The 15872-nt window shown below is 42.1% G+C and overlaps 1 protein-coding gene across 1 annotated transcript in view; it reads left to right on the top strand.

Annotated features, from left to right (window-relative positions):
* Positions 1 to 15872, top strand: part of COLGALT2 (collagen beta(1-O)galactosyltransferase 2) — a 148679-nt gene that overhangs the window by 110554 nt on the left and 22253 nt on the right. The window contains exons 8-10 of the mRNA XM_077452656.1: positions 2446 to 2552; positions 7259 to 7391; positions 10152 to 10279. Coding sequence (XP_077308782.1) covers positions 2446 to 2552; positions 7259 to 7391; positions 10152 to 10279 — 368 coding nt within the window. The remainder of the gene's footprint in view (positions 1 to 2445; positions 2553 to 7258; positions 7392 to 10151; positions 10280 to 15872) is intronic.

The raw sequence follows: 15872 nt of genomic DNA, 5'->3' as shown, positions 1-15872 counted from the left end.
AGAACAGTTTTTATCATATAAAACTGCATGCAGGACACTGGACAGAACACTAGGGACAAAGGGGATGTGAAATATTTACATACAGCAATGTAATCTGTAAGATTACATTATACTGTATGTATACTGTGTGTTTCACTTTTTGAATTTGGCGCCGATCTCCATCCCCGTGCGTCGCAACACTCGCAGGGAACGGAGATCGGCTCCGTGATAGATCGAGCGAGACACGGCTCGCTCGTACAGCGGGGAGACAACGCTGGATCCGAGGGAGAAGGAAAGTAAACCTCCTCCTGGATCCAGCGATGCAGTCCCGAGTCTGGCTCGGGGTTACCGCTCTTGGTATAAAAATTCCACCCCGAGCCAGACTCGGGAATACTGTCAGAGGGGTTAAACACTGAAACGAACGACAGCGACAATTCTGCTACTGAGCAATTTTCTGTGTTTTTGATTTTATTTTTGAATACATTTTATTATTATATTATTATATGTTATAATTATTTATAGTTATTTATTATATTATAATTTATGATTTTGTGTTTCAAACTTTATCATACTCGGGATGTCTACTAGACTCTTGTTTGGACAGATCTAAGTGTGTTATTCCTAAGAATTGCAGGCCTTAAAGAGGAAGTAAACTCTTCCACTCTGATGCTTCTCTTCATTTAGTCCATTATAATAAGTAATTATCATACTATAGCCACTGTAATCCAGCCCAAATTGCATATTACTTACTGTTTAAAGAAAGGGGTTAGGCAGCACCATCTTAAGTATTGTTTTCTGAATCCACAGTGGAGTGTATGTCCGCCCTTACATTGAGCACTTCCTGTACTGTTAACCAAGCCTCCTTCTCAATCCAACGTTTCTATGGCAACCCTGCTTCCCTGTTTACTTGTTTTATTTCATAGTATTTACTTGTGCCGATGTCTAATATTTCCGTTTGTCAATCTTATCAGCTTCAGCTAAGACTGCAGTAATGGCCAAGTTTACACTGCATGTCATGTCACTTGGTCACATGGGGTGTAGGAGGAAGCTCTGAATGATTCTGAAGTCTCCTGGGAGTTCAGTGTTGTGCCATAGGAAGTCCTGATAACAGATAGATAAGCACATAGAGAGTGTGCTGTAAATCAGGGGAGATCTGGGCATGCTCAGTGACTACATTCTAAAGAACAAAAAGGATTACAACAATACTAAGCAAGTAAGGAGATATCTACAAGCAGTGTTCATTCGGGTTTTTTATGCTGATTTACATGGGACAAAGTTGTGGGGGAGGGTTTCCAACCACTTTAAATATAAAACGCCAAATTTCCATGCAAAACAATGTACCGCAAAAATCTGACATAATCATACCGTCAGGGAGGCTAAAGTGGGAGATAAGCAGGAGTAAAGCACACCAATGAACAAAATATAAAGTCTTGCTTATAAAAGTAAAAAAAAAGTAGAGTCAGGATGAATTCCCCTTTTCCACTGAAGAGACATAAGTAATGATAGATTATGTTAAAGCGGGAGTCCACCGGGACTCCGCATTTTTTTTTTTTTTTTAAAAGCCAGCAGCTACAAATACTGCAGCTGCTGACTTTTAAAATAGTGACACTTACCTGTCCAGCGCGCCCGCGATGTCGGCACCCGAAGCCGATCGCTAGGTCGGGTCCTGCCGCCGCCATCTTGGGTATGGGAATCAGGAAATGGAGCCTTTCGGCTTCATTTCCCGGTTCCCTACTGCGCATGCGCGAATTGCGCTGCGCAATAAGGACGCTCCCCGCTGCCTCTGGGAGCTGTGTGTTTCCCAGCAGGCAGCGGGGCACTTGCGGGAAGGGGCGGGCACTTGCGGAAAGGGGCGTAAGTTACGCCCCTTTCCGCAGAGAGCTGTCCCGGAAGTGGGTGCAGTTACCTGGATTATCCAGGTAACTGCACCCCCCTCCCCCCTGAAAGGTGCCGATTGTGGCACCGGAGGGGGGGAGGGTTCCGATGAGCGGAAGGTCCACTTTAGGGTGGACCTCCGCTTTAAGCTTATTAGATATGTCTTCTTTTCAGTGTATGTTGCTACAATAGAAATGCATGCAACATTTGGCATTGAGCTATGAAACAAGGCCTAGTCTTTGACCAGGATAATATAGGAAAGATGATACTTTTTACATGCAGTCCTGAAAACATATTTTCCAAGCCATAAAAGACTGCTACTACAATATTTATATGTCCCTTACTCATTCACACAGCACAGCATGCTTGAGTACAGTGGAGACCTACTCATCATACTTTTGGTCACTAGGCCTCTGTTGCAATAATTGTGTGTCACTGTACACATAGAAATGGTTCTAGCTAAGCTTCCTGACACTTACATCTATCACTTGTATAAATAAAAATATTACTAAGTGCATGTACAGTATATGTTTGAAAACACTAAACAGAAAACATCTTATTTTTGTCTTATGTCTTACTTCTCATAAATAGGTTTTCATGATTAATTTAAAACGTCGCCAAGATCGGCGTGTCCGCATGCTGCGTAGCCTTTATGAGCTACAAATTCAAGCGAAAATATTTGATGCTGTTGATGGCAAGTAAGTATTTATTTTCCAATACATTTTTATTGAAGGTCAAGCAGTGTATTACAATACAAGCAAAGGATGCTGAACAAATAGGCAGTGACGCAACATGCCTGTATAATAATAAAGAAAACACTACAATACAAGCCACGTATATGACGAATCATAAAAAGGTATAGTGACAATGGGGCTGATTTACGAAAGCTGTGTGCCATCAGTAGAGACGCAATGCACATTTTCATATTTATGAAGCAGTGCACCGGGAACAGAGCGCGAATCCGCCATTTACTATAGCAATCTTGGCGCACGGGAGAATGCAATCTGTGCGCCACTATGGACATGGCGCATGGCATCTTCAATTCAATATTAACAGAAGATGGAGGTGCCATTATTATGGGGTGATGTGGGGTGATGTGAGGAAGTTTAGTAACAACTGCCCAAGTAACAAATATGCCCAAAATAGAATGAGAAAGTAACTTTTTCAGAGAATGCCTGCTGTGCCCGCAAGTATGTTTAGAACTGAGTGAGATCAATGTAAGCGTTGCGTCGCAAGTGGCTCTTGCACTCGTTCAAATGCATTTGTTCACTGCGCAGCCAAAATCTGACTAAATGTTAAGCAACATACATGCAATTGCGTGGGTTGAACGGGCGCACCTCTAAACGTAACTTATTTTTTTTTTGTTTTTTTACGTTGGTTCGCCTCTATGTATTTTTTAAGGAGATTTGCACACAGGTCACGTTAGCATGTTATGTTGCCAACATGTGACATGCACTTTGTTAAAACTATGTAAAATCACTCTCGCTCCTGTAGCTCCTTCTAAAAGGGCATTTAACCTTTCCCCTCTAATGCATATGAGTTCCTTGGGCTAGCTTTTGCTTTTAAAGGGGAACTCCACTTCTACAATGCTCTTGTCTACCCCCTCTAACCCCTTGGATTTCCATGGTATAACTTTTGCTTTTAAAGGGGAACTCCACACTTCATTCTCCAATGCTCTTGTCTCCCCCCTCTAACCCTTTAGATTTCCATGGGCTAACTTTTGTTTTTAAAGGGGAACTCCACACTATATTCTCAAAAGGCTGTGAGCTGCTTTCACCAATCCAAACCACATCCTTTTTCAGAGCATACAACAGGGCCAGCTAGGAAAAAGGCAAGAAGATCAATCGCCCAACCCCCTCCTGAACCATACAAGGCCTCAGGCACTCAACATTGCTGGCTGCCTTTGGGGCATGTTGAGCTCAGCCCAATATCAACCACAAAGCACCTTGTACCCACTGGTTTAAAGTTTTTTTTCCCACATTTTGTAAAGCTCCCTGTCTGCGGCCCCCCACAACCCCAGCCTAGGGTTGTGTGGAAGAAGCTCTTGTCCCCCTGAATATGAGAACAAGGTGGTTGACTTTTGGGGTGACCGAGCCCCTCTTGCCCCCAAGCATCCACCCCCTTTCAAGGGCTGGCTTGCTGTGTGTTTGGCTAGGGGTTTTCTAGTGTGTGGGGGGGGCCCAATATTTTTTTCGTTTGGGGTGGTATTTTTCACGCAGGGGTTCCCATTTTCAGCCTTAACAGACCCAAATGACTTTGTATCCATGGGGGGGCGGGCATGGCTTTTTTTGCTTTGGGTTAAAATCTTGCATCTGCAATGTAGAATTTTAAGTTTTCTCTGCCGTACATCTTTGAAGCAGCATCTACAGTACATGCTACAGTTGCACCACTTTACAGGCAGAGTAACCCCCCCCCCCCCAGTTACTAGCTTTTAAGCAATTTAGCATTTTTAAAGGCACTTCTCCTTGTATCGTTTTTGGGGTTGTCCAAATTGGTGACATTGATATATGTCCCTCAGGATGGGCCCCCATACCCATTTTAAGACCAATAATTCCCACCGGCAAAAGATTGAGAGCAGGTTCTCTATTTTTCGGTTGGAAAAAGTTCAGATGGAAATTTCCGATCGTCTGTAGCAATTCTGACGCGGAAGAGTCCTACGCATGTTCGGAAACAATTCAACTCATGCTCCGAAGCATTGAACTTCATTTTCTTGGCTCGTCATAGTGTTGTACATCACCGTTTGAGCGGAATTCTGTCGGAAAAACCATTCAAGATTTTTGCTGATGAGAATTCCGATCGTGTCTACGCGGCATTAAATTACTTTTTTCCTTTAGAAATGTCATTTTGTGAAGGGACTGTTCTAAACACAGGAAAATTGTGCCACTTTACAGGCATACTATAGACACCCCGCAACTCCCCCCCCCCCCCGTACAAAATTTAAAGGAATATTTCACTTTTATTGTTTCACTTTAAGCATTAATAAAATCACTGCTCCCGAAAAAGGACCCAGGTCCCCAAACACTTTTTATTACAATAATTTTCAAATAAGCCTTTAAAATGAGCAGTTTTGATTATTCATGTTCATGTCCCATAGACTTTAACGGCGTTCGTGCGTTCTGCTAAATTTGCCTGTTCAGTATGTTCTGGTGCAAACCGAACCAGGAGGGCTGTTCGGCCCATCCCTAATATAGATATAACTATCTATACATAGCTATAGATAGAGATAGAGATAGAGATAGGTAGGTTCTTGTGTCCACCAGCAGTGAGAAGTTGGGTAGATGCCACACTCCCAATTCTGGAGGCATAATAATGGTCTAGCACAGGGTCTTCAAACTGCGGCCCTCCAGTTGTTCAGGAACTACAATTCCCATCATGCCTAGTCATGTCTGTGAATGTCAGAGTTTTACAATGCCTCATGGGATGTGTAGTTCCACAACAGCTGGAGAGCCATAGTTTGAAGATTTCTGATCACTCTAGCATGTCTTGAAAAAAGATGGTTTCTTGTGTGCCGTGTATCATGCCCAAAAAATATCGTTAGGAAAATAAAAGTGGGTCATGACACATCTGCATTCCAAATTTGGCACTTAAGAATTAATGTATGAACTGGTGCAGTGCCTTCTTCTTAGTAAATCACCCCCAATGCCATTATTGAAAAGCCATTCTTCTATATTTCCAATGCTTAAGTAATATCTCAAGTAAGTATTTCTAATGCAATGGTTGCATATAGGAAAGTGTACAATAGTGTCACATTCCACATTATTTTGCCATATGGGTGCAGCTTATCTATGACATAATATCTTTATCCGACTTTGGGAAAAACAATATTATAAGGCCTTAATCACATGGGGTGTAATAAAGCATACGCTCCCGTGGAGGGCTGTGTTTACCTACAAGGGGATTCACAGGTGTTCCGTACATGCCCATGTAGGGAGTCCCATTCATGTCAATTGAGATGCAACGGTTGCATGGACACAGATGCAGCTCTCAATCTGACATCTATGCAGCTGTTGGTGCTTGGTTCATAAGGGAGGCAGTGTGCGTTCGGGGCCGTGTACCCAGCATCTGTATCCGTGCATCCCCTGCATCCCAATTGAAACTAGTGCATGGAACACACAGCCCTTCATGGGTTTGGGGTGTATTGCTAAAGAGTTTTTTTTTCTTGGGAGGGTGCATGTGATTAGCACAGGGCCAATCAGCACTGTCCAGACAGAGGGTCAGGGGTGCTGCAGTCAGAGTAGAATGAAAACTCCTCCTACAAGCTTTAACCAGACACTGATAGAAGCCACAAGATTGCTATATACTGCTGATGAGAAAGGGTATTTAGCAGTTTATATTTACTAAATGAATTGCATTTCCATGTTCTGAGCATTATGGGAGACCAGATATAGTGAATGCAGGGTCCTGGGTTTAGTAACACTTTAAAGTTCAAAAAGAGTAAACTATCATAGATGGCTTTCTGCTCACTTATGACATTGTGACAGGAGCTGATGATGTCATGCCGCAATACTGGAGATGAGCGAGCTACCATCTTGTGAATGACCAGAGATATTGCACCCTAAGTCTGGGTTCACACTAGCGTGTTCTCAGTGATCGCGTGTGATTGGCACCCGCACAGCAGGTGCCAAACACATTTGATACCTGAGCAATGCGAGTTCAGCCATACAGTTGCATGGTTGAACTCGTATTGGATTCACACAGAAAATAGCGCAGAGACTTGTTTTTGCCCCACACTAGAATCGGATTGCATGGGTGTTCTCACATAAGTGATCCGATTCCTGTGCGAGTTCACAGTCCGAGTTTGCACTGCGATCTGTAAACTGAACAAAGTTAATGACACCCGCAGCGGTTCGCAGAAGGCAGTGTGAACTGCCTGCGGGAGGGATGCCATGCAGGAAACATCGCTGTAATCGCGCTGGCTCCCACATCGCACATATGTGAACCCGGGGTAAGGGAGAATCACTGCTTTTTACCCGAAGTGCACCAAATTTGTACACATTTTAATGTGAGTGGCATTAAATATTTTAATAAAATATTGGTGGGAAAACAGAGAATGCTATGATAGTTTACTTTTTCTAACCTTGAGTGAGAATTTCCCTATGGAGTGTCATTATTTATTGATTTATTACATATATTTATTTAAAGCCAACAATATGTAGCAGCACTTTACATATTGTACATTCATATCAGCCCCTGTCCCCAAGGAGCTTACAATCTAAGGTTCCTACTTCACTTGCATACATACACAAATCTTTTCATTAAAATATAGCTGAGTTTTTTGTGCAGTCATAGCAGTCTGTTATATTTTGTCTGCATAGATCAAAGTACAGTACAGTGTATACAATAGGTTGTTTGTTATTGTTACCTTGGTTATAGTTACTAAACATTAATTTTCTTACCTCCACAGGGCTCTTAATACAAGCCAACTTAAAGCTCTGAATATAGATGTGATACCAGGATATCATGACCCGTATTCAGGGAGAACACTGACAAGAGGCGAGATTGGATGCTTCCTTAGTCATTATTATATATGGAAAGAGGTAATCAGTTGGTAAATCCTGCTATTTATTTTGTATCCCACCTAAATCTGCCCAAATATGGCTAAAATGATAGGTGGTCCCTGTGGATCGGGCAAAATTTGAGACATGGATGGCCCTGCAAGCAGCTGTATGATCTCCAACTGAAAATTCCAAGGAGCTGATTGGCTGCAGTTGCTTTCTGGGTAACGTGTCAGTCGCAGGTGCTGGTTGTCAAAATACAATAGCCAACAGTGCGAGATTTGTCCATCCTGGATGGAGGAATCTATGGATTTCTCTCATTCAGCTCAGTCTGTATGTTCATCTTATTGGCACATGTACTGTACATACAGTATAATGACTGTCATAAGGTCTTTATTGCACACTCTCTCCTTTCCCAGCCCTCTATCAATCCCTAAATAGCAGCTGTATAATGTGTAAAAATCAGTTTACATTCAGAAGTCACATGTCCACAGTTGCGCACTGTGTAGTAAATCTACCAGACACCCTGAAAACAACTGGAATTAGTCATTGTTTGGCTGTTGGACAATAGAAAAATAATAATATTCCCAGCCAATCAGGAAAGGAGTGATGGTTTGTATCCAGGTAGACTTCTAAAGGAAAAGCCTTTTTTTTTTTCTTCTTTTTTTTTTTTACAACTGTTATCTAGACATTTCTTAGAGAGCTATTAAAAGAGTTGTAAAGGCAGAAGGTTTTTTGTCTTAATGCATTCTAGATAAAAAACCTTCTGTTTGTAGCAGCCTCCCCAGCACCTCCCCCCCCCCCCCCCAATTACCTAAGCTCCTGCTCTCTCCAGCAATGGCCACGATCCCCTCAGTCATCCAGTACATTCCTCCTGATTGGCTTAGACAGAGCAGTGGCGCTATTGGCTCCCACAGCTGTCAATCAAAGTCAGTCAGCCAATCGGGGGAAAGAGGGGGCGGACCATGTCGAGGTTCCATGTGTGAATGGATGCACGGAGCTCTGACTAAGCTTGGGTGACAACCTGTAGCAAGCTGCTGGCTGAGGGGCACTCAAAGGAGGGAGGGACCAGGAGCAACAAAGAGGGACCCAAGAAGAGGAGGATGTGGGCTGCTCTGTGCAAAACCAACTGCACAGAGGAGGTAAGTATAACATATTTGTTATTTTTATTTTTTTAAAAGCGAGCCTTTGCAATCACTTTACGAAATAGAAGGTGCAATAAAGAGCAGACAACTGCCTATATAGAACTGTTAGACAGGATGGTAAGAAGAATGGTATGGTTCACTTTAAGTATTCAATGTGAAACAAAACTGGTTTGAATTCAATTGTATTTTAGTTGTTTTATTTTTTTAAAGTTTACACTATTGTAGTTGTTTTATAGCTATTTACTACCTTTAAATGATCTTTGTTTAGATAATAAATAAATAAAAATAAGGGCAGGACACCGCTCAAATGACCCAGTGCTTGTAGAAGTGAAAGGCCATAATGTTATGTATTATAAAAAATTCATAGAACATTTATGTGGATAGATTATTTGCATTATGACAGCAAAAAAAAATACAAAGACTCTCCTAAACTAAAATGGGATCATTATTTTGGGCTCTACTATAATATATAAAACAAAAGTACAAGGTACCCTAATACATGGGAGAAATAGACAGTTTTGGCTACTTCCTAGTGTAACACCCTTGTCTTAATAGGGGCTACTGGTAAATTTAGATTTGCTGGGTTGTAGTAAACCTAGCTGATTTATAATCTTTATGATCATTTGGCTTTTCTCCTGAGCCTGGTATAGCTGTGGTTTCTCCCTTCTGTCAATAGGTGGTAATGTTACCTGTGGCATTAGTATGATGAGATACAGTCAAGTTAGAATATGAATACGCTTACTTTTCTCAGCCAATCAGTATACGTTTTTCGTGACTGCTGAGCATGCTGGGAAATTGTATAGTAATTTGGGGAGATCAAGTGATCAAGGTCCTCCTACCCAGACCTTGGTCTGGTGTGGATGTGTGAGGAACAGCTGCTGTTCTGGGTAGGCCTGAAGCCTAAGGCCAAGCCATGTGCTTGAGGCTCTCCAAGGGAGGGCCTGCTTATGGACTGGAGCCATGAAGGAAGGGATAGAGACCTGAGATGAAGTACCAGAAGTTACTCTGCCATGGAACGGGGAATCGTGGAAAACCTGGGAAAGTGTCAAGACAGAATCAACCAGAGAATTCCTGCCCTCCTTTTTGTGAGTTATATTCCAGTTGCTATAAGAGACAGCTTGTGCTTAAAAAAAGTTCAGATTGCTGGTTACATCTCAAAGTCTCATTTTCTGTATTGCTGTCTACCTTTTCTATTTTTTGTCTAAGGAGTCTGCTGGTTGTATTTGTCTAAGGGTGTCCTGTGCCCTCTCTCACTTAATTGTTTGTTATTATGAGCAATAACACACCTTTGTTCAGCATAAAAGTGACTGGCGTCCATCTTTTCTACCTTTTACGCTACCCACCATGCCTAGAAACCTGCACCCTGAGGTGAAATATCAGCCCTCCCTGTCTCTGAGGGGTCACCACCAAGCCTCTGGAGGTCAGGGGGGCGCTACACTAGGTTTCATGAAAATTTATTGTTGGAGAACCAGGGGAAACTGTTTTTAATTATTTATTTCTATTAAAAATCCATAAACTCATATTTTTACACAAAACAAATGAAACAGATGAAACAAAAAAAATAAAAATGTTGTGAGAAAAGGGTTAAGGTAACCTTTAAGTGAGGGAGTCTAATATTAAAAAATGTTCTTGACTTGATTTTGTATACTTGTTTTAGGTAATTGAAAGGGGACTAGAGCAAGCTCTTATAATAGAAGATGATGTCCGGTTTGAGTACCAGTTTAGAAGCAAACTGCTAAAGCTCATGCATGATGTTGCAATGGCTGAATTGGATTGGGACCTAATGTAAGTATATTTATTTAGGTTGTTATTAAAGCTAAGTCATATTCTAATGAGAATGACATGTAGGCCTAGTGTCTACTACTACAATGTTATAAAGTTCACTTGTTATGAGAGCTGACAATGGTGGACATTTTGAAAGTGCTAGCTGATTGCATGTCTGGCTTCAATACAGACTTAAAACAGGCAAACAGCAAATAAATGTCAGAGAAAATGCAGAATTCCTTATATTTATACTTGTTCAAGGTTACAGGGGACCTAAAAAGTATTAAGGCACACAAGCACTTTCAGAAATAGAGGTCAGTAATAAAAGGTAGAGTTTAGAATGACCTTACCAGGAAGAAAATGCCCAAAAAAAGACTGAAAATATCTGTCCTACTCCTGTTGCTTTAACCACTTTAGCCCCAGAAGATTTTACCCCCTTTCTGACCAGAGCACTTTTTGTGATTCGCCACTGCGTCGCTTTAACTGACAATTGCACAGTTGTGCAACGTTGCACCCAAACAAAATTGATGTCCTATTTTTCCCACAAATAGAGCTTTCTTTTTGTGGTATTTGATCACCTCTGCGATTTTTATTTTTTGCACTTTAAACAAAAAAAAGTGACACTTTTGAAAAAAATTCAATATTTTTTTACTTTTTGCTGTAATAAATATCCCCCCCAAAAATATAAAAAAAAAAGTTTTGTTCCTCAGTTTAGACCAATATGTATTCTTCTACACATTTTTAGTAAAAAAAATCTCAATAAGCATATATTGATTGGTTTGCGCAAAAGTTATAGCATCTACAAAATAGGGGATCGTTTTTTTTTTTTTTACACATAATGGCAGCGATCTGCAATTTTTATCTGGACTGCGACATTATGGCAGACACATCTGACAATTTTGACACATTTTTGTGACCATTGGCATTTATACAGTGATCAGTGCTATAAAAATGCATTGATTACTGCAAAAATGTCACTGGCAGTGAAGGAGTTAACATTAGGGGCGATCAATGGGGTTAATTGTGTTCCCTAGTGTGTGTTCTAATTGAAGGGGGGAGGGGACTGTCTAGGGGAGATGACAGATCGCTGTTCATACTCTGTATGCACAGACGATCAGTCACTTCTCCCCTCAGAGAACCGGAAACTGTGTGTTTACACACACAGATCTCAGTTCTATGTGTGCCCCGAGCGATCGCGGGAGCCCGGCGGTGATCACGACCAATAGAAAATAGCATTGGCTCTGTGGGCAAGCCGGGGGCATGCGCGCGCCCCTGGTGGCCACAGGGAAAAGCAATGTTACATAATGTCATTTTTGCCCAGCCGTGCCATTCTGCCACAGTACAACTGCGGCGGCTGGTTGGCAAGTGGTTAAAGTCTCCTAAAAAAAATTCCTCTGGGAGAGTCAATTTTCTTGATCCCTACTGGCCACAGTGCTTCCTCCTGCTGACCTCCATATCACTACTGTGTCCTGAAATGATGTGGATGCCACTGGAAACTTGGATGAAGGTGAACAAAGCTCCTAGTGTGACAGACTTACCTCAAAATGAAGCCCTCCAGTGGCACGCCGTCACCGCTGAAGGCACTTCCATCATCACCTGGTCTTCTTTCTGAGGTTGTGGGCTTCGGCTATCTGATTGACTGAGCTGGCAGTCATTGTTTACAGCGTGGCTCTGAAGGGACATGACGGGATGGCAGTGGCACAGTTATCCCTTTCCTTCAGAGCGCATGTGTCATTGACGTCACTGACAACTATAACGGTGCACGTTTAGGAGATTTTTACAGTAACTATAGCTAAGCCTTATTATAGGCTTACCATACATGGGAATTTACTGCCACTTTAAACATGAGCTCTGCAACAAGGGCCCTTACTCATACATTTTTTGGTGCGTTTTTGAGTCATGTGTCCATTTTTCACCGGTGCAGGAAACCCAAAACGACACCAGAAACGGTCAGGAAATTCGTCTGAAACATAGCAAAATCGCAGTAAAAATACATATGCGGTTTCACTTAAATTTTGCTACAGAGCAGTGTGAAAGGTCCCTAATATGTATAGAAGGATTTCCAAGACAGTAACTGAGATGACTTTTAGGCTTAAAACGCATTCCCTCCCCCCCAAAATAAAAAATATAAATGCAGCCCATTGTTTTTAATGTGCCTGTAAGCACCAGGGTGTGAACATGTGCTGCGTACTGATCAGTAAAAAAAACCCATAAATCTGAGTTGCCGGACCGGTCAGTATTTTTGTGTGTATCCTCACAAATGACATGCTTCCTGTTTGTGTGTGCATACTTGCATATACGCACAAGTCATACACAGCCCATACTCTTGTTTTTTTTTTTTGCCAGGAATATCTGATGTTCATACATTAGAACAGTGTGCAAGAGGTCTGGCTTGAAATGAGCACACATATACAATTTTACAGTAATACTGATACATTGAAAAGAAACAAATGCACTAGCAGAGATAGAATTACCAAGATATAAACAGATCTGTTACTGTAACATATGTAATGATGCATAAAATACCAGAACACAGGCACGGAGGTAAATACAACTGTAATTGTCTTAACGGATGTGGAGGAAATATAAATAATCCAAATGCCTCAGAAGAAATTAAACATAATACAAAGAGAACAGTAAATACGGTCTATTATATTCATAAATCAGAGAAAAACACAAAAAAACAAACCAGAAAAAAACCTTGCAGATCATATAAAAAACTCATAAGATTTAAATGTAGCAGAATGCTCACTAATAGGGATGGGCGGATAAGCTTATATGCAAGTTATTGTCATAAAAAGTGTTTGGGGACCTGGGTCCTGCCCCAGGGGACATGTATCAATGCAAAAAAAAGTTTTAAACATGTCGGTTTTTTCCTGAGCAGTGTTTTTAATAATGCTTAAAGTGAAACAATAAAAATGAAACATTCCTTTAAATATCATGCCTGGGGGGTGTCTATAGTATGCCTGTAAAGTGGCACAGTTTTCCGTGTTTAGAACAGTACCACAGCAAAATAACATTTCTAAAGGAAAAAAGTCATTTAAAACTGATCCCCAAACACTTTTTATGACAATAACTTGCATATAAGCCTTTAAAATGAGCACTTTTGATTCTTCATGTTTGTGTCCCATAGACTTTAACGGTGTTCCTCCGAATTTTTTGCCTGCTCGCAAGTTGTGGTGCGAACCGAACCGGGGGGGGGGGGGGGGGGTGTTCGGCTCATCCTTACTCACTAAGTAGGATCGTAATAGTTTGATTTTAAATCTACAAATTTGCAGTTTTTGTGTATATACTCATAGACGTGTCTGAGCCCTTTTGTTTATTATTTTACACTTCAATTATAGTATATTATTATGTTTCTCTTGATTGGAACTGCTGCACCTTTACAGTTTTCCTTCATGTATATTTTTCTTTTTTAGTGGGTGCGTAATCACTTGCTGTTTGAGGCAATTTTGGCATTCCTCACATACATGTTTTTGCTAGAAAACTACTTAGAACCCCTAAACATTATATGTTTTCTGAAAGGAAAGACCCTAGAGAATAAAATTGGGGCTGTTGCAATTTTCTTACATAATATTAATTTACACTTGTGCAGTCATTTATCAAACCAAATTTCAAACCAAGAAAAAATAAATGAATTTTAGAGCACACAAACAAAATATAATACCCATTTTTTTTTTTTGTAAAATATAAAAGATAATATTGCGTTAAGTAAAAAGATATATACGTATGAAGATTTAAAATTGTGCATGCCTGTGAAATAGCAGCAAACTACATTACCTTTAAAGCTTAAAAGCTTGTACAGGTTACCAGTTTAGAGTTAAATGTGAGCTCTGGCACAGGAATGATTGCTATTGCTCTGACGTTCATTGCGATATCTCACATATGTGGTTCAATCACTGCTTATGTTTGGAAGCTATGTGTGTGTTTGCATTTGTGTGTGAACGGGGGCTTAAAGTTCTTTTTATTTATTTATTTATTTTTAGCACTCTTTAAAATTGTTTTAATTCAACTTAATATTGCTATCACAAGGGATGAACAACACTCCTAGTGATAGCTTTGGGCAGTTACTGGTATTCTTTATGGAGATAGATCCCTGATCTCTTATCTACCCTCAATCTGCTAGATCTGTTTGATTGGCTGCTTTTCTGGCTGCACCAACCATTGATACACAGCACTGTCTACAGCAGGGATATGCAATTAGCAGACCTCCAGCTGTTGCAGAACTACAATTCCCATGAGGCATAGCAAGACACTGACAGCCACAAGCATGACACCCAGAGGCAGAGGCATGATGGGACTTGTAGTTTTGCAACAGCTGGAGGTCCGCTAATTGCATATCCCTGGTCTACAGCAATCCTGCGCTTCCCTCTGGAATGGAAGGGCCTGGGAATGGCAGAAGGAGGGAGGACCCCATACAAGTCCAGTAATGCCGCGTACACACAATCGAATTATCTGGCAGACCAGAGTCCGCCGGACAATCCGTCCGCGTGTGGGCTCCAGCGGACTTTTTTCTTCCAAAAAAACCGGCGGACTTAGAAAGAGGTTTTGACTAAAAATTGAGTCTATCCATCTGTGTGCTAGTCCGCCGGACTTTTTGACTTGCCCACAGATGGGGAAAAGTCTGTTCATTTTGCACGTGGCTCCAGGTAGAGGGAACTACTGAAGGAATGTCACCGCCTCCATCGGCGAGATTGACACCTCGCTAGCCCCGTCACCTCATATGGATTTAAAGGGGAAGCCCTACGCCAAAAAAACGTTGTGGGGTCCCCCCAAAGCCCAGAGCAGACCCTTATCCGAGCACGCAGCCCAGTTGGTCAGGAAAGGAGGTGGGGACAAGCAAGCACCCCCCCTCCTGAGCTGTACCAGGCCACATGCCCTCAACATGGGGGGGGTGCTTTGAGGAAGGGGGCCCTGCAGCTCCCCCACCCCAAAGCACCTTGTCCCCATGTTGATGAGGACAAGGGCCTCTTCCCGACAACCCTGGCTGTTGGTTGTCAGGGTCTGTGGGCGGGGGGCTTATCAGAATCTGGGAACCCCCTTTAATAAGGGGCCCCCAGATTCCGGCCCCCTACTCTATGTGAATAAGTATGAGGTACATTGTACCCCTACCCATTCGCCTGGTGAAAAAAAGGGTACAGAAAAAACACAACACAGTTTTTTTAAATACTTTATTAGACAGCTCCGGTGGTCTACTCTTCTTCTGTGTTCGGGGGTCTTCTCGCCAGATTCCTCTGCTATCTTCTGCTAACTCTTTTACAAGCGGAGGAGCCCGGCTTTCTCCTTCGTCGCCGCCACCATCCAGGGGTCTTGTCCCGCTCTTCGGGAGTCTTGTCCCGCTCTTCGGGAGTCTTGTCCCGCTCTTCGGGAGTCTTGTCCCGCTCTTCGGGAGTCTTGCCGACCCTCCGCTTTCTTCTTCCAGCTCTTTTAGTAGCGTTGGCCCGGTCTTCTGTCGCCGCCGCCTTCTGCTTCTTCTTCTTCTTCTATGGCAGGGGTCTCAAACTGGCGGCCCTCCAGCTGTTGCGAAACTACAAGTCCCATCATGCCTCTGCCTTTGGGAGTCATGCTCTTAACTGTCAGCCTTGCAATGCCTCATGGGACTTGTAGTTTTGCA

This window comes from Lithobates pipiens, unplaced genomic scaffold (assembly GCF_037356315.1).
Source record: "Lithobates pipiens isolate NorthernLeopardFrog02 unplaced genomic scaffold, aLitPip1_a1.2 Scaffold_23, whole genome shotgun sequence".
In the NCBI taxonomy this organism is placed as follows: domain Eukaryota; kingdom Metazoa; phylum Chordata; class Amphibia; order Anura; family Ranidae; genus Lithobates; species Lithobates pipiens.
Note: the sequence above shows the minus strand (reverse complement) of the source record. Positions and strands in the feature narration are given on the sequence as shown.